Raw genomic sequence first — 18,280 nt, forward strand, 5'->3', positions numbered from 1 at the left:
ATGGTCTATTTCTAATAGTATTTTAACTATGCCTATGGGTGAGAATTTAAAACAGTAATATACAGAGGGGTTGGATCCAAAAGTTCCCTTTTGTTAGGTAAGTCTTCCTCTCAAAGGAAGATTTGCTCAGCATGAACACATCTTTGTATCCAACAGACTTTTAACAGCCCCATTCCAAAGGGGTGGAAGGATGAATCCACCCATAGGAGCGATGTGATAGGTGAATCCACCGGCATGCGGTAGGCATGGCTCTCCCTGGCTCCGGATGCGGTACTGGTGTCTCACCTAATTCATTAGGTGATTCACCTAATACATGTTAGGGGACACATTAATCAGATTCATGTGCATCTCTGTGTGTGTCTGTCTGTCTCCCTACAATCACACATATGGGGTGGATGCACAGTTGATGTTCCTACTATCTGTATGCATACTGACAGCTTCAGTGGCAATTTCTATGTTGATCAAATGGATTTCAGGAAATGAGAGAATAGTACTGAGGATGGTCACTACCAGTCTCCCATTTCCCCCAAACCATTCAATCCACATGGAAATTACTGCCGAAGTTGTCAATATGCATAGAGACAACAGGAAAATCTGTTCTTCAACCCATGCACAGAGGAACACACACATATACAAAATGAACCCAGCAGATCGAAATCTCTTAGGCAAGATTAAGATGATTAATTTTAATCATGTATGCTCATAATTAAATGAATGTGATCACACTAGATAATAGTATGCGTGACATTTAAATGAAACCAGTTTTATAACACTGAAGAATTGCCCTAACTGTGACCAATACTAAGGACATTGTATAAAGCAATGGATATGCCATTGTTTTTAAGTGGCACAATAATGCTTTCTGTAAAGATAGCACTATGGATAGCTTTTTGTAATCGAACGTTGCAATAACATCTTTAGGATGGGAAAATGGTGAAAAAAGTTTCCCAGTTGGATCCAACTCAAAAAAGCTATATAAAAATTAAAGCACTAATTGAGGAAAAGCAAGTATCAATGTTATTTGAAATTACACCAGCAACGTGAAACAAATTATGTACCATTATGAAATAATGGGATTTCCAAACATTTCAACATGGCTGACAAAGCCACTTAGAAGTATTGAATATTTTTAATCGTAGCAACAAAGGTCTCATGGAACTTTAAAAACTTCACCAATGTTTTGTGGCAAGAGTTTTTGTGAGCCAGAGCCCATTTTGGCAGATGTATGTATTACAACTGAATGGCTGATTATACACAAAGCATCTGCTGCGTGATGGGGGCAAATGTGCATCACCATAAGCTTTCTTGTATGGTCATATGTCCTCAAGCCTCGCTTTCATTTTCTATTCTCCTCACAGCAAGGAAAGCCACTTCTAGCATGAATTTATTTTTGCTTCACAGCCAGGATGAGCAGAGATGCCAGGGAGTACAGCTTTGTCCTGGACCTTTTCTCTCTGCCCACAGTCAGCCTCTCTAGTCTTACCCCTCCCTCATACTCCCTCGCACTGCTTTGTACACTTCCCCCTATGCCTCTCTAAATGCTTGTATTGATACATTGACAGGAATAACACAAGCAGGGTCTCTTTCTGGCTCCATCCCACCTCCCCTGCTCTATTTCAAAACAAACCTCTCTTGAGCTTTTTCAAAGGAACAATATAAGCAGGGTGTCTTTCAGTCTCCATTCCTCTGCTTCCACCCTCTACGATGATCAGGACGGTTTTTTATAAGTTTATTTCTAACAAGACTGTATTTTAAAACAATTTTCCTGGCTGCAGCAGTGGTGGGGGGAGGGAGGGAGGGAGGGAGGGAGAGAGAGAGAGAGAGAGAGAGAGAGAGAGAGAGTGGAGAAGGGAGGGGGATTTATCACATGGTCCCTTTCTCCAGCAGTGTGTGGTCCAGGGAACAGCTTTGCTTCTTTTTTTTGTGGGGGGGGGAGGGTTATGTTGGGAAAGGAGCTACAATATCGATATACTTGCTAGCACAGGTATAAATGCAATTTAAAGGGCTATAACAAAGTCCTTTATCTTGCAATTACAAGTGTGATTAGATCTGTGCCTTTAAGAGGTGTTGATGGGCAGAATTAAGAGAAGCAGAGGCCCATTGAGACCAGCAAGCTAGCTTCAGGGCAGGCAAAAAATGGCTCCTTCCATGTAAACAGAAAAACACGAGGAGACCCCTCTGCAAGCCCACTGCATGCTGAAGAGCCCCAAGATAAGCATTCTAAGCATAATAGGTCAGTGTATCTTGTGCCACAACACATTTGTTTAGTCTCTGAGGAATCACAAGACTCTGCATGCTTATGTGCAGCACAGTAACATGGCCTCCCCTCTGAAATAATATTTAATTATGCACTTGCTTTTCCTTGAACTGGAATGCAGCCAGTTTTCTCTGTATTCAGCCTAAGTACATTTATATGCGTGTTTGTGATCTTAAAATAGCTAGAAGCAGGAAACAGAAAATCTACCATATATATCACGATGGTGACCTTAAATGAGTTCTTTGTTCCATCTGCATAAACACTGAATACATTTAAGACACAACCTATTCACCTAGCACAAAATCCTCCATGTAAAGGCAGGAACATGTGACCTGATCCAACTGATATTTCTTGGAGGCAATGTGTGTGACTCCGTTTCAAATATTCATGAGAACTGAATATTCATGAGAACAGAATGTTGATAACTACATAAAGGTAAGAAAAAGGGGAGGATAAATTAATATTTGCAAACCCATGCAAACCCTGGAGGGGAACATTGTGATGATGAGAGGAATCCTTCAAAACCTTTCCTCAGCTACCATAAGCAATTGTTTTGCTTTAGCCTTATGACAGATCTGGGCATACAACAGTTGTATGACTATTGCAGAAACATGAGGAGAGCTGTCAACATAACGGATGAGGACAGCTGCACATATGGGCTCAAACAGCACATGCATGGAAACATATCCCTAGAGGAAGGGAAAACCCACACACATTCTTGTTGTCCTTGCAGCTACAGGACAATGTAAGGAGGGAGACGAACAGGGGAAACCTTGTGCTAAAGTTCCTTTCTGAGCAGCTACTGCAGAGCTCACATAGGCCCTTTCTGCATGGGCACCAAGCGGGGGTGAGTCGGCATAAACAATGCCGACGCACCCCCCTGGGACCTTTCGCACGGACGGTCCCGGCAGGGCGTCACTGAATGCCGTACCTCTCCTCCTGACTTCCGGCACATTGCAGAGGCCAGAGGACACCTCCCCTGCAGGCTGGAGTGGCGGCTCTGGAGTCGCAGGTCAGGGGGCGTGTCCTGTGGCCTCTGCGACACGCTGGAAGCCAGGAGGAGAGGTACGGCATTCAGTGGTTGGAAGACACTGCTTCCAAAAAACCTCGCTCAGGGAGCGAGGTTTGGAAGCAGCGCCTTGGCGCTGCTCGGGGGTGGCGAGGCTGGCGCTGCTGCAATGCAGCAGCATTGACTGTGCGAACCACTCCCCAGGGACACAGTTTTTAGCATCCCTGGGGCGCTGTATTCCACCTGTGCTGAAACAGCCATAGAGAAGTTCATATTTTACTAAGCTAAAAATATAAACAGTTTCCTTTCACCCTACGTCTTACAAGCACAGCCACAAACTATATGAGTCCCCCAGGCATAAGGCAACTGTATTCTCTCTTTTGCAATAAGTACAAAGTGTTTAGACACAAACCTTCCTAATATTAACAAGCAGCATTCTGTTGACCTGTTGGGGAATGATCTTTTTTTCCTCAGCAACTTCATTCATTCTTAATTGAAAATAATTTAGAATGCGTGTCTAATATTTACATAAAGTGTTACTTAATCCTCAAATTAGTGTTCCATTATAATTGTTCAGGCATTGCCCACATTCCAAAACACAACTATTTAAAAAAAAATTAAAAAGGCACACAAATGTTATTTGCAGAATGTGTTGTTGACGCTGTCGTGCAAACACCAATACCTTCCCCAACACAATTGCTTTGATGAACTACGAAAAGAGAAACCATGACAAAACTACATGAAACAAACCCAAGGAATATCTATTTATAGATGTGCAAATCAACTTGCATATATGAAATCAATGAGGTTTTTATTAGCATTTATAAACAGTGTATTCAATCTTTACCTTTCAAAGGCAAGCCATTTAATGTTAAGTTTCAAAATATAAATTATGTCAATGCTTTTCTCAAGTTTTGGTATTTTTATGGAGCAAGATTATTGAAGATATCAGGCCACAAAGAAAAAAAACCACCTTGAAAAATAAAGGAGTTTTTGATTTATCAAGACATATTGCTGCTACTGGTGACTGGCATGTTTCAATTTATATTTTGAAATTAGATAACACGAATTCAAACCCAGAGTATCCTAAACCAAAATTTGCCAAAAACGTATATCCTATAACAGGAAAAGATAAGCAGTTCCATGTGTTCACTTAGAACTTCTCAAGGTCCTCAAGTGAAATATCTGGTCCCAGCATTCATTCTTTCAGGAAAACACTCAGGTGAGGAAGGAAGGGTGGTGCCCACTTCTATAACATTGTAGTTTTTATAAATGACACTGTGAAAACAAAACCATCAGTTTGCAAACCAGATTATGCCACCTAGCTTTATTTACTGAGTTCAGACCAAATACCAAACCTTGGTTTAATGCTATGTCAATCAGTCTCTGGCTCACACTGTCCTTCACATCTTCTCCCATCACAATTCCATTCCCTTCTCCTCTTGCTGGAACAAACCATAGTCTGGAAGTGAACTACACTTTGCTGGTATGCAACAGCAGACATGAAGAGAGGGATTTTACTGTGCAGTAGAAGAGAGAGAAACTAGGATGAGGAACATCCAAGCTCATTCAAGCCATGGTGTGGCATCACGTCTACAGTGAGCCATTCCCTTTTGTATTTTAATAACACTCTTCCAAGAAATCTGTGCTGACTGAATCATTGTTAATTGAAACTGCATCCAAACCTTCATTGTAAACAAACTCTGCATTTGTCATGGGGCAAACATACAAATTCAGGTGTCTCTCATGATCAGAAATGTATTATTGTTACAAAATGCTGCACCAGCCCAGTACTGAAATAAATGGAAGAATATAAAGTTTCATTGTGTTCTCAAAGAAATCATAAGATTTCTATTGAAGGACAAAGACTTTATAAGTTCTACCATCCTATTACATTCTCACTCATTTTTGCCATCAGTAGCAATTAAACACTTTTTGTCACCAACATAAAAAAACAACAACAAGTCAGTAGATAGCAATTAATTAACAAGTCTACAAAACAAAGGAGGATAAGCACATCCATGTCCCCCCACTGTGGGAAAGACCTATATTACTGACCAGTAAACATTACAGTGTCAACAAACTAGCAAAACTTTATCCTTGTCTTGGGGCTTTTTCTGACACGGTATTTTATTCTGTGATGCAATGCAAATAGACGTAAAAATGCTATATCAGAATACAAAATCCATGGTAATGTTGAAAGAAAGTTCTTCAAGAAACAGCCTGGTTCAGACTTCCCTGCAAAATGTGCATAAACTTTGGATTATCTTCTGTGGAAAATAAACATTACGCTGGAGTTGGGCCTCCCTTACGAAAGGAGCACTAAATTTGTGTATGTGAACAAAGGCATATTTATAGCACAAATATTTTCTAATGTTTTACGGATGAAATAAGCCGGAGTGCTTTGTTATCTGCTGGCCTAAATTTGCTGGCATCTGCCTTAATCAGAAATGCTGAATAAAGCAAATAAATCACCAGCAGTCAGTGCGAGCTGCCTTGAGAATGGACATTTTAGTAGGGTAGCCCTTTTTGCTATCAAGTTGCTCTTGTGGGCAACTCTGGGTAGAAACTGCTTAAGAAGCCAACACCTACATACAGAACGAATCCATTGCAGAAAACCAAAGAAAGACTTCCTCATATCAGAAAGTGAAGTGAATCCTACCGCCAGAGTGAATCCTACCGTGGAGTGTGGGGAAAGCAGCTTTTTCTCCTCACGATACTGTTTTTAAAATCCCCGCCATTTATTGATATGCCTCTTGTGTAATAGCTGAAAAGGGATGTTTTAGCATTCAGTTTCCATTAAACAATTGTCATTGCACTACTTAGTAAAATAAAGGTGATATTTTAAAAAAATTGAACTTTTTTCCTTTCCTTTTCTTTCTTTTTTTTTTTCAAGAAGCTCCTTATCTTGATAATTTGTTAGAGAATAATGTTTTGCCCTATGGTCTTTGGTATGTCAAAAGATACATTAGTGCTCACCGCAGAAAATAATGAATAACAAATAATGAATTAAGAGATTACAAAAGAACAGAAAAGAAGTCAATTTTCCACTAGAAATCACCCTCAGGTGCAATATTGAAAAAACCCACTTTTCCCCCAACCTGTGGTGGTTTTCAGATCTAGCTGCAAAGGATGAAATTTTTGTTTTCTATTAACATCTTTTCCCCTCTCTGGTCATAAATAGTGCATTTAAAATGCCAGTTGTGCTGCAAAAACATTTTTTAAAAATAAAAATTACTCTACATTTTTTTCCAAAAAAAGGAAGAGCTGATCTCCATTCTGCAAGCAAAATCTAATTAATAGAACTTGATTAACTGAAACATTTAACACAATGGACTACATCCCCACAATTGGCTTCTGCTCAGTAGAAGTACTTTGGAAAAGTACCCATGTTTTTTGTGCATGGCCCAGGTAAAATAACAACCATTGGCTTTTAAGGAAGTCCACTGTCCTACCATACATTCTGTCATGATTACTTTCTTCATACTGTGATCTTTCTGTTATCTTTCCAATGCCTTACAGCAAAGTCGGATAATATTGCACCAAAGACACTACTTCTCTTTGAATATTCTCATACTTCTTTCTGCATGCCATTCTGTGACAGAAGGGTGGGGGAGCAAAAATAAAGGAGTGAGGTGATCATTCTGGACAGAACCAGCAACCCATTTACAATATATATTCAAGTGGCCACTGAAGCCCTGATGAATGCCACAAGTATAATCTGTTATCAAGCCAAAAGGATTTGTCAGCCCAGCTGCCACCAGGCCTCCCAGCTCATGGTGCTATTTGCTTAGGCATCCTGAACAGTTGAGATGCTGTGGATGGTCATTTGTAACACATGAAGGGCAAGAGAGAAACCAGTAGCCAACCAGGTGATATATTCAGTAGCTGTGTTACCTTGCAGTTTCAAGTTCGTAGGGACAGCACCAGCATGTAAGGGTCAGCAAAACCCAAGGAACAGCGCACTTAGGATATGTACCAGTTTTTCCTGCACTGTCCAATCTCTTCCAGATTTTTTTTTGCTTACTTTGTTATTGAAATATTATTCAGAAAATTGCTAATTGAGTTGGGGGGATCCCCCAATATAGACCGAATTCTTGATTTACCTTTACAAAGCACTGAACTTCATTTGCCACCTACTCTTTTAAGTAGATAAAAGGTTTCAGTGAGCTTCACAAGAATTTCTCACTTAAGAAAAAATATAAATCGCTGAGGTTTTTTTAAATAGCTAATCTGCTCCATCTTGGTACAGGTTCCCACTTTTCAACAGTTGTTCTGCCTGCAGCGAGTCAACTGGGCAAAGTGCAGGAAATGGCAGTAGCTCTTTCCAAGCTACTAGCTTTTGTGTCCCCAAATAAAGTGGTATGAGTTGTTGCTATAGACAGTCTTTACAAAGTGCAACTTGTCCTTTAAGGTAGTCTCTACAAGGGCAGATCCTTTTGTGGTTTGGATGGGATCCTGCACAGCTGAACAGCAAGAGATCACCTTGGAAAACACAATGTTTTTTCTTTTCGTCAAAAGACGGGATAATGATATCATTTGCCGATTCAACTGTATGGCATTCAATGTTGTACCTGTAAAATAAAATTAAACAGCAATCAAGAACTAAAACCACTTGTTCACATGTAATATTTTAGGCAACAGTAATCATTGCTTCTAATTTATAATACTAAATGCAGGCAAGATTTATGCTGCTGGATCACGTTGCCCCACATAGAGGGTTTATGCTGTTGGATCACGTTGCCCCAACTTTGCCCCACGTTGCCCCAAGGCTATTCGTATGGGTCATATTTAAGTTCTCATTCAGTTCATGCATAAAAACTTTCATATGTCATCAGTCAAGTCCTCTTGGTTTCCAATTCCACAGTATCTAAGTAACACCAGTAATTCAAAAGTGAACTGCTAGGGCTTACTGCTTCATGTATCCAGAAGTCATGCAGAATCCATAAAACCAGGTTAAACCAGCAGTGCTCAAAGGTTTTCAGGGAATCTGGATATTTACACTGTTAATTAATGAAGCCAAGATAATAAAGGTCTACTAGCCCATAGCCAGAAATGGAGCAAATGAGTACACTGATAGGTAGCCCATAATTATTGATTCGTAGCATGTCTATCTGACAGAGACTCAAGGCAGATTACCTTCTGTAACTGCAACTTAATCAAATCACATGAGTCTTAATGACAATACACTACATTAGGATTACAAAAATTAAGAAAGTGCAAAAATTATGAGACATGATAGCAATGCAGAAAATGGAATTACAAATGTAGAAAACAATGCTATAAAAGCAGGATGGCAATACAACAAATAGATAATGTATCGCATACACAGTGGCATAACTACAGTCTTGTTCTTTGTGGCTGTTTCTGCACAGCCAGATTTGCGGGGCTGCATCGGCATGATTCACATGAACGGCCCCAAGGGCTGCGCAGCTGGCAGAGCAGGCTCCGCACAGCTGCGCAGCTCCCCAAACAGCTTCTTACCTTCTCCTGACTTCCGTTGCTCTGAGGAGGCCAGGGTACATGCTCCCATGGCCAGAGCAACGGAAGCCAGGAGGCGTGTCCCCTGGCCTCCTCAGAGCAATGGAAGTCAGGAGAAGGTAAGAAGCCATTTGGGAGCGGCACAGGGAATAAGCCGGCTTCCAGCCACTGCTGTTCGCTTGGCAATGGGTGGAAGCCAGCGTATTCCAAAAACCTCACTTCCCGAGCAAGGTTTGAAAGTGGCGTTTTCATGCCACTTGGGGGGGGGGGGTTACGATGGCGCTGCTGTGATGCAGCAGCGCCTCCTGTTCGAACAGCACCCCAGGGACTGTGTTTTTTCCATCCCTAAGGCGCTGTTTTTTGGCCGTGCAAAAATGGCCAATAAAAGAATCGTCTAAAATCACTCCACTTTATTATAGCCCCAGTAGCTTTACAAAAATGTCCTCCTAAACAACACTGCTTACATAGTTTGTGGAATGACAGAAGTGAGGGGAGCATTTTTGACAAAACTGCGAGGGTTATACTTTTAAATAATTAAATAAATTTATTTTATTTTTATTATATTTATAAGCCACCCTCCCTCACATGGGCCCAGGGTGGCTTCTAGCATGTCAAAGTACAATCATAAATCATAAAACCATAAAAAAATAAATATCATATTAAAATCCCACATGGCAAAAAAAAATCAGATTACATTAAAATGATACATTAGATATATAATAAATGGAATATCAGACAAAATTTTTCAGGTTTATTAGAAATGTAAAATTTACTTTGGATACAACTCTAGATATGGATACAAGAGGTACTATGGAGGTTAAATAGAACTGGATCCCATTTAAAATATTTCACGTTTTGTGCCAGGGTTTATCAGAACTGAAAAGATGATAATGGGTATTTTTCCAGCCAGCGTGTGTGTAACTAAAGTATTACATATGTAATAATCAGGTTTGAATCCCTACTCCAGTCTGCATCACATTCCAGGGTTTTTTTTAGCCTGTGATAGACTGGGACTTCAATCATGACCAGCACAATGCTAACATGTCCCTGAAGAAACAGGTCAGGGGATTTACAAGCACTCACCACTTTGTTATCCAATAATCCTAATTAAACATGTTATACTAACTAATACCACTGTTAATATTATCATGCATCATTAAAGTAGATGTTGCACAAAATTAGTCTATGAACATTGCAATTAAGGTTATTTGTGATTTACTTCTCATAACACTAAATTATTTTTCTTGAATGGGATGCCAACAGTAGTACATAAAATACAAATAAGCAGAAGAATGCTGATTTCACATGTAGCCTTGGAAACACTCAAAATTAAAGAAACCACAAGCTGGCTACTACTATTGTAGAACACTGTCCTGCCCTGTTGGCTGTCTCTGTTGAGAATCTGCTACAAAATGATTTTACCCCTTTTTTAGTTTTTCTCTCTCTCTCTTTGCATTACTCCTATGTTACTTTACGCTTCCCCCCTTCCTGCTGCAGGCTCTCTATCCCTGCTAACCACTAATTTTATTCTAGTTACTTACAGAGAACATTCACACTGGGAAGATTTAACAGGATTCACAACTTCGGTATCCACATCCTTTCCTCTTTACATAGATAATTTATCCTTGAAGGATAAACACTCATGGGAGGATGACAAATTTTTGAGGATGCACTGCTCCTTTTTGCCCCACCCTGGCTATGGACCCTGTATCTACCGTGCTACTACACATGGGTACAGATACAGCAGTAGGAAGTACGCTCAACAAAACAATGGCAGACTTAAGCAGAGATTAAGGATCAATAACATCCACCCAAAGGGATGATGGAAACTTCAGCTCTTGAAAGCTTATACCCTGAAACTCTTGCTGATGTCTACGGTGCTACTGAACTCAAATGTAACTGTTTTATGGCAGACTAACATATCCACTTTCTGGAACTATTCATCTCCATGTGAGCTTCTGCATACAGGGTGAGCGCGGAAAGGTTACTTCTACAAATTTTGAGAACTGGCTTCTATTCTTTCTGCGTAAAAATTCTTCTGAATAAAAAACAGAGGCAGAGTTTGACAAATGATCATAAGGGTGGATTTTTACGTTAGCTTTATTGATTCTATTATTTAACTTGTTTAACCAATCTTTGAAAGGCACAAACTTTCCAAAAATAATATCTGTTCAGGAAATACTGCATTACTGCCATGCCATCACCCCAGCTTGTTCAGATACTATTATATTTCTCTCAGGAGGACATTTGACTGTGGACATTGGCATAGTTAGTAATCAATTCAAAATAAGTTTACAGGTAGCAAAACAGAGGTATATATGTTATTGTCACATGACAGAATGCATGGCTACGCTGTTTTGTATTTAGTCCTATGTACATTGTTCTGGAAAAGGAATTGCCGAAGTGTTCAAAACCTTGTCAACAATTACGATTGATAGGTTGAAAGAGTCAGAAATTTCCAAGCTGGATGTAAAACAATGCAAAGTTCTGTAACTACTTTGGCTACGGTGAATCCTTGCATCTTCCAGTTGAAGTTTATGCAGAAGATTTTGCTATAAAGATGTATCCAAGGGTTTTTCTACACTGGGTTTAGACTGTAGTCATATGCACTTACTTGAGGAGGTCTTTGTCCTTGTTCAGGTGCTGGAAAAAGGATGGCTCACAGATGAGCTGGTTTTCTTGACAAACCTGCTTGCATGATTTCCCAGGGCCAGCAATTTTAACCTGGAGGGCACTTAATGGGGGCCACATCACTTGTCCATGGCAAAAATCCTGGAAGAATATGATGTATTTTATTACAAAAGAAGCCATTCTAATAATGCTTTTACATTTAATATACTGCTGTCATTACTCATGCATACAATTTAAAGACAATTAAATCCATGTTCCTGGTTCAGATCCCAAGACCCAGATGTTGTGCGGCCTCTGCCAAATGTACAAGTCCATTCTGTCTATAACAGGAGTCTGCAACCTGCGGCTCTCCAGATGTTCATGGACTACAATTCCCATCAGCCCATGGCCATGCTGGCAGGGGCTGATGGGAATTGTAGTCCATGAACATCTGGAGAGCCGCAGGTTGCAGACCCCTGGTCTATAAGCAAGTGATGCTTAGTGACCTTAAGGATGTAGGTTGTGATATCTATACATTGCAAAGTGGTTTAAATCTTCTTATTCTCACAGCCCAAACTGAAAGAGTGGCTCAAAACAAGTTCTATATGGGCCAGTCTTAAAAACAAGGAGCACATGAAGCATATGGAAATATACACAGTATATACACATTCATAGAAAACAGTGCCATCGATGGCTATTACATAGGCCCTACTTTTGTGGTTCTCCTTGTGGGCTTTCTGTAGCACCTGGCTGGCCACATTGGGATGCTTGACTAGATAGACCAGCAGGCTCTTCTAATGACATTGTGTGATACATGTCTTCATGCCAGTCACCAATAATCTGTTTCCTACTGCAGTACCGTATATACTGGTGTATAAGTCCTCAGCCTGCAGCCTGGCTGGGCTTCCTCAAACCCAGGGAGGCAGAGGGAGCTCCTTATTTAGGCAGTGACTCCCGCTGATGTCACTGGCCAAATAAGGAGCTTTCTCTGCCTGCCGGTAGGCTGGGCTTCCTCAAACCCAGTGGGGAGGCAGAGGGAGCTCCTTATTTGGGCAGTGACTCCCCCTGATGTCACTGCCCAAATAAGGAGCTCCCTCTGCCTCCCCCAGCCGGGGTACCTCGGGGTTCCCCCTTCACCCTCTCAGTAGGGCAGCAACAAGCAGCTTTTGCAGCCGCAGGGAAATTATTCGGGCTATGCCCCCAGCCTCGGCAGAGGCCTGAAGAGCCCGGTGACTCCTGTATAAGCCGAGGGGGCATTTTTCAGCCTTAAAACAGGGCTGAAAAACTCGGCTTATACATGAGTATATAAGGTAAATGTGTGTATTGAATTACGCTTGAAATCTACATATTTCCTAAGACATAACTCTACTAGGCCATCATCATATATGTCCCCAAAAATAGCCCCCCTCCACACAACTTTTTTGCTAAGTTGGCAGCTGTACCAGGACAAATGCATAGCAATCCCCACAAGGCACAGAGCCCTGTCACAATTTCCCAGACACCGAAAACAACTTCTCAATGTTGCTTGCTACATATTAAAGTTATCTAAATAAGTATTTATTTGGCAGTAAGGCAATTTTAATTTTCACCCAGAAGTCTTGTGACATCTTCAACTCTTACAAATATTTACTCTAGGATACGCTGCCTTTAGGAGAAGCCACTTGTCAGGGGGGTGGATGGGGGAGTGTGCAAGCATAAGCACTTAGAGATGCCAAACGACTCCAGCTTCTTTGGCCAAGTTAATGAAAAAAGCTGTACAGCAACCAATAGGCATTAACAGTTCAATTTATTCAACAGAGAGAAAGCAGAAAAAATGCTTATAAAAGTAACAAAATTAGTTTGGAAAGCATACCTGTTTCTCTATGAATGCATTCATTCTCTGAAGCATCCCCTCACATGTGAATTCATAGGGTAGATACGGTTCAATCTGTTCAATAAAATGCTTACATTTACTTATGCTTTAAGAAATAAATATTTTATCCACAGTATAACTGTGCTACAAGTTTGGTCAAAGACACTGTCCAAATGTTAGTTAATAAAAGAACACTTTGAAAGTGACCTATCTGTAAGCGTCCTCATTCATTCACAGTTTCCTCCTTAATCCTGGATATTTATGCTTCCATACAAATAAAACTGTTCAGCTGCGGCATTTCTTATCTAACGTGCTCTGTGCTAACATCTATTAATAGTTTGTCTTCAGATTTTAGGATTGGTCAGTGGTGGGATTCAGCAGGTTCGCACCACTTCAGCAGAACCGGTTGTTAAAAGGGTGCTTGTAAACAACCAGTTGTTAAATTATTTGAATTCCCATCGCCGGAACCGGTTGTTAAATTATTTGAATCCCACCACTGGTCAAAGGAATAGTCAATTCTGCTTGCAGAACAAATCCCTGCCTTCTTTTTCCATTCTTCAGCAGCCCTTTCCTATGACAGCTGAAATGCTACTTTGCTGGGAATCACATGGGATATGCTGTAGGGAGCTACAGTCCAAAGGGAAAGCTGTATATACCTATCCTTTGCATGGCCTGATGCATTCTCCAATCACATAAAGCAGTGGTTCTCGACCTTCCTAATGCCGCGACCCTTTAATACAGTTCCTCATGTTGTGGTGACCCCCAACCCTAACATTTATCCATTTTACAGATGGAGAACACTGATGCAGAGAGTCTTAGGTGACCCCTGAGAAAGGGTCATTCGACCCCCAGGTTGAGAACCAATGACATAAAGGCTACTTTGGATACAACCCAGTGATTACAAAGTCAGGTTTTAACCTTTTGGTTCAAAATGGCTCTGACTGCCCTCTCAATTTCAGAAAGATCGTTGATGTTCACAGTCCAGACGTGAGGCTTCCCAATGTAAACTTCAGCATAGGGGTGTTGAGATGTTAACTGAAATTAAAAAAAAATACACAATCAACTGTCAGATGTGGTTGAACATTCTGCAGAACTTCTGATGAGCTGTTCAGTGGGGTTCACAGTCTGGAGAGGGGAAATTGCCCTGGTATTTTAAAAATACCATGCATTACATTTATAAACCAAATGATTGTGAAAATATGACCATTCCTTATAATGAAACAGAAGGGAAATCTCACCCTTCAATCTGTCATGTCATGATGTCAGAACAAAGACTCAAGAACAACTTCCACACATCAGAGTGATATTTGAAACATTTTTTTAGAAAGCTGTACAACGGAACCTCTTATTACTTTTCACCTTCCCAGAAAATACAGCTAGAAATATACACACAGTTCTAATACCAGGAATGATAAATGCCAGAATTAATTGCTTACCTCCCTGAGGGTTGGTTTGCCTCTGAAGAAGTCTGTGTTTTTGCTGCTTTTGGGAGGACTGAACTTTGGATTCAGAAAAGCACACCCATTTGCAATGGCTTCTAAAGGAGCAGGCCCCTCGTATGGAAAACCAAGACCAACAAAAAGCTGTAAAAGAGAACATTCATATCAACATCTTCCTCTTTACTGCTGTCCTTAGAAAACAATAATGTGGAAGTCAGCCTAAAAGAAAATTTTAAAACATATGCACTTAGAAACAGAATAATGTAATTCTCAAAGATTATCTATTAAAAAATCTTTTTATAATTAACATGAACTTATTCGAAATAAGCAAGTAAGGAACAATGCCTCGGCAGTGCATTAAATCCAGTTTTCTGCTCCCCCATTTTCCCATGTAAATTGTCTCCTAATGTCCTTTGATTAATTTGGCCCTGTCCTGGTTTTGACCTTGCCTGTCACCCGAGAATTGTTTCTTTGAAAGCAACACCACAACAATCAAAGGGCTTGTCTAATTTTGTTACAGTGGATGCTGCCTGGCAGGACCCAGAGCTGTTGACTAGATCTTATTAACCTTTTCCATTAAATGACCTTCCTGGGAATGGTTGCAAAGGGGCCTTGTTTTCTTTATATATTCTTCCCAATACAACAAAAAGAAGGGGTTTCTTAGCCTCAGTTGTGTTACATTTACCTAAAAAAAAATCTTTTCTACGTATCTATTGAGTTTTTATCCCACACTTCTTCTAGACTGCTCAGGAAAGCGTATATTATCCCATATTATGCTCACGACAATCCTGTGAGGTAGGTGAGGCTGAGATGATGTATCTGACAAAAGGTCACGCAGAAGAACAGGGATATGAACCTGCGATTTCCAGCCTCTAGACTGAAAGTCCAGTGACCACATAATATTTGGAAGTAGGTCAGTTCACTTGTCCCTCTACAATGCTACTCAGTTAAGCTGGGGAGGGATGGAGAATCACACTTATCCATGCATATACTGCTGATACACTGGCTGCCATGTATCCTCATGATATTCGTCGCATGTACAGCAAAATTATCCAGCGGTATATCTATAGAAAATAGTGCCTATGGCAAGCACTGACATTGTGCCCCTGGATTTTTCTTTCATTTTAGCTTTAAAAAAATGTGTGTACGTATGGTACTAAAATATAAAACATATTGATTTTATATAATATTGCACATATATTTTATGCATTTCTGAGTTTCTAAACTTTTCCTGTGCTGTCTGTGGCTTCTGCAAAACTCCCAAACAATTCCTATTTAATTTATTATGCTGACCTGTGATATATCAAAGCCATGATGGAAAAAGTTGCAAAGTGGAAGGGATAATTGAACACACATATAAAAACAACTATTTAAAAGCTATTCCTCACTCATTTTACTAATCCAGAGTTCTTAAAGTTAGTCAAACGTGGAAGATGTGTGTCACGCAGAAGTCCAAAGACATAAGCTCTCTCATGTATGACAAGTGGAGTAGATGTTGTCATGGGAATCCCCCACCCCCCAACACACACATCCTTGATCCACTCATGATGCCAGGGAAATTCTTCCAAAAGCATAAGATTTTCAAACAGCAGGTGGCAGCAAAGTTTGCAGGAAACTGAACTTTATGCTTCCACAACAGCATAGTTGTTATATTACATGAAAGGGAATCAAACGGCTGTTGCTATCAGCATTTTTTGCATGTTACCAATAAAAGGTTACCAATAAAAGGAAGCATGACTTGTTTCTGGCGCTACATCACTCCACAAAAACCACTTGCATTTCCTTTTCTACTACATCCTGTAATTTGGCACAGTTACTTCAGTGTTCGTTGACAAAATGCAACAAATAGCCAAATCAAGTTATCAGAAGTATGTAAAAACAGAAGCCTAGTGTTCTTCTCTGGCAACTTAGGCATCATGCTAGGAGGGGGAAATGTGGGTTTCTGAGTGTCAGCTTTGATCTGGACACCCTGAAATCATCAAATCAACATCTGCATGAATATACTTGCAGTCCCAGTAACATCTGGCACAAAACACCTACAGAATGGTTAAAGTAAAAAATTCTGATTGTAAAATAAGTTGCATTCAGTGAGAATGAGACAGAACTCAAGAACCCTTGGAGGCAGAGAACAAGAAATACATCATTTTTTCCAAAAGAGAAATAAGGCTGTCTTGTGACACAACATTTCTTTTGCTAAAAGGCAAAGAATCATCGTGACTGAGACTGGAAAAGAAAATACTCACAGCAAGTTTATTCAAAACTGATTGGGGTACCAAACTATATTTTCAAGTCCTCTCCGAAAAATTATAAGTACCTTTCAGAAATTCGGTACTTATTGAAGACAACTTTTGCACTGCCATGTCAGTCAATGACAAAAAAGTTGAGAAACTATAAGTAATTAGTTCAGACAAACACAGCTGTGCTATTAATTAAGAGATATAAAATGTCACCAACAATTCAGCAGTGACCAGGTTTTTTAATTAGTTAGAGAAAATGGTTCTGTTGTGTAGATAAGCATGCTCCACTTTTTCTTTCGGAACCCTTTGAATATGTTTTATGTCATTGATTTATTTAACGCAACCTCCTAAGGGAAGAGAGGTTGCTCAGAGGTTTCTGTTACCACTTAATAACAAATACAGCACCAACTGTTCTCCACGTCCATTAAATAACTGCTATCGCTTCAGCTGAGACGAAGTAATGGCATTACTTACTAGGTCAAGGTGATCAAATTGCAGGAAAAGTGTACACCATTTTTGCCATAAATAAGGAAACCTTTTCAAAACAACATGGTTCATTGTAAAGACAGGTTTCATTTTTTCACTGACATATGCATAACTTTAGTTTTTAGTGGATCTGAATGGGAGAAAACTGTAAAGGTCTGTATAAAGCTACTTTCAGGTTATTTGTATATTATGAAGGCACATGTGATAAGTTCTTCTAGAACCCCCTAAATATGGTTTTGGGAAGAACGAACGTTTGCTTTCAGTATGAACATATTTGACTATGCTCCTCTTGGATTACAGTGCCTCCCATACTGAATCTAACAAAGCTATATAGCTCAATCAACAATCCTCTTTCCTCCTTTACTTATGGATCAAGCTGAGGCAAATTCCAAAATGGGGCAAGATATTAAAGATGTTCATTCCTCACCCACCAATCTTTGTCAGTTTGCCCCCCATAGCCTTCCATACCTAATGCAATGTGCGAGGGATAGTCATGGGAAGGATTCCTTGAATACCAAATATCCTGAGTTCAGTGATGAGAATACTCAGCAGTACCCTGCTGCAAAGCTCTCTACAATCTTCCTAATTGTTTCCCTCTTGCCTCTGTTCCTCCGTGTGTGCAACTTAGGTGTTCGGGATTACAACCAGCAGCAATTCCATGACTTCAGTGACAGGAAAAGAGTTGCCATAATCCAAGTAATTCACACATTGTGGACCTATTCTCACAACTTTAATGTGACCAAAGTACGATAGTGGAGTCATTTTAGCTTCTACGGAGAGTTCAGGCTTGATTTAATCTACAACTCATGCATTATACAGCAGCTATATTAACAACTGTGTATTGTATGCATTATCTATTTGCTCTTTTTAGTATCCTAATCACACTGGATGTTTTTATGCTTATGTAAC

General features: G+C 40.0%; 1 protein-coding gene across 1 annotated transcript in view; it reads right to left on the minus strand.

Moving 5' to 3' along the window:
• Positions 1–4,009: 4,009 nt before the first annotated feature.
• The window catches only part of MGAT5 (alpha-1,6-mannosylglycoprotein 6-beta-N-acetylglucosaminyltransferase), a 134,242-nt gene continuing 119,971 nt past the window's right edge, over positions 4,010–18,280 (minus strand). The window contains exons 14-18 of the mRNA XM_048483336.1: positions 14,646–14,792; positions 14,128–14,244; positions 13,210–13,284; positions 11,362–11,519; positions 4,010–7,840 (exon numbers count right to left, since the gene is read on the minus strand). Of these exons, the coding sequence (XP_048339293.1) occupies positions 7,642–7,840; positions 11,362–11,519; positions 13,210–13,284; positions 14,128–14,244; positions 14,646–14,792 (696 nt within the window). The 3' untranslated portion in view covers positions 4,010–7,641. The remainder of the gene's footprint in view (positions 7,841–11,361; positions 11,520–13,209; positions 13,285–14,127; positions 14,245–14,645; positions 14,793–18,280) is intronic.

Source organism: Sphaerodactylus townsendi, linkage group LG02 (genome assembly GCF_021028975.2).
Source record: "Sphaerodactylus townsendi isolate TG3544 linkage group LG02, MPM_Stown_v2.3, whole genome shotgun sequence".
Classification (NCBI taxonomy): domain Eukaryota; kingdom Metazoa; phylum Chordata; class Lepidosauria; order Squamata; family Sphaerodactylidae; genus Sphaerodactylus; species Sphaerodactylus townsendi.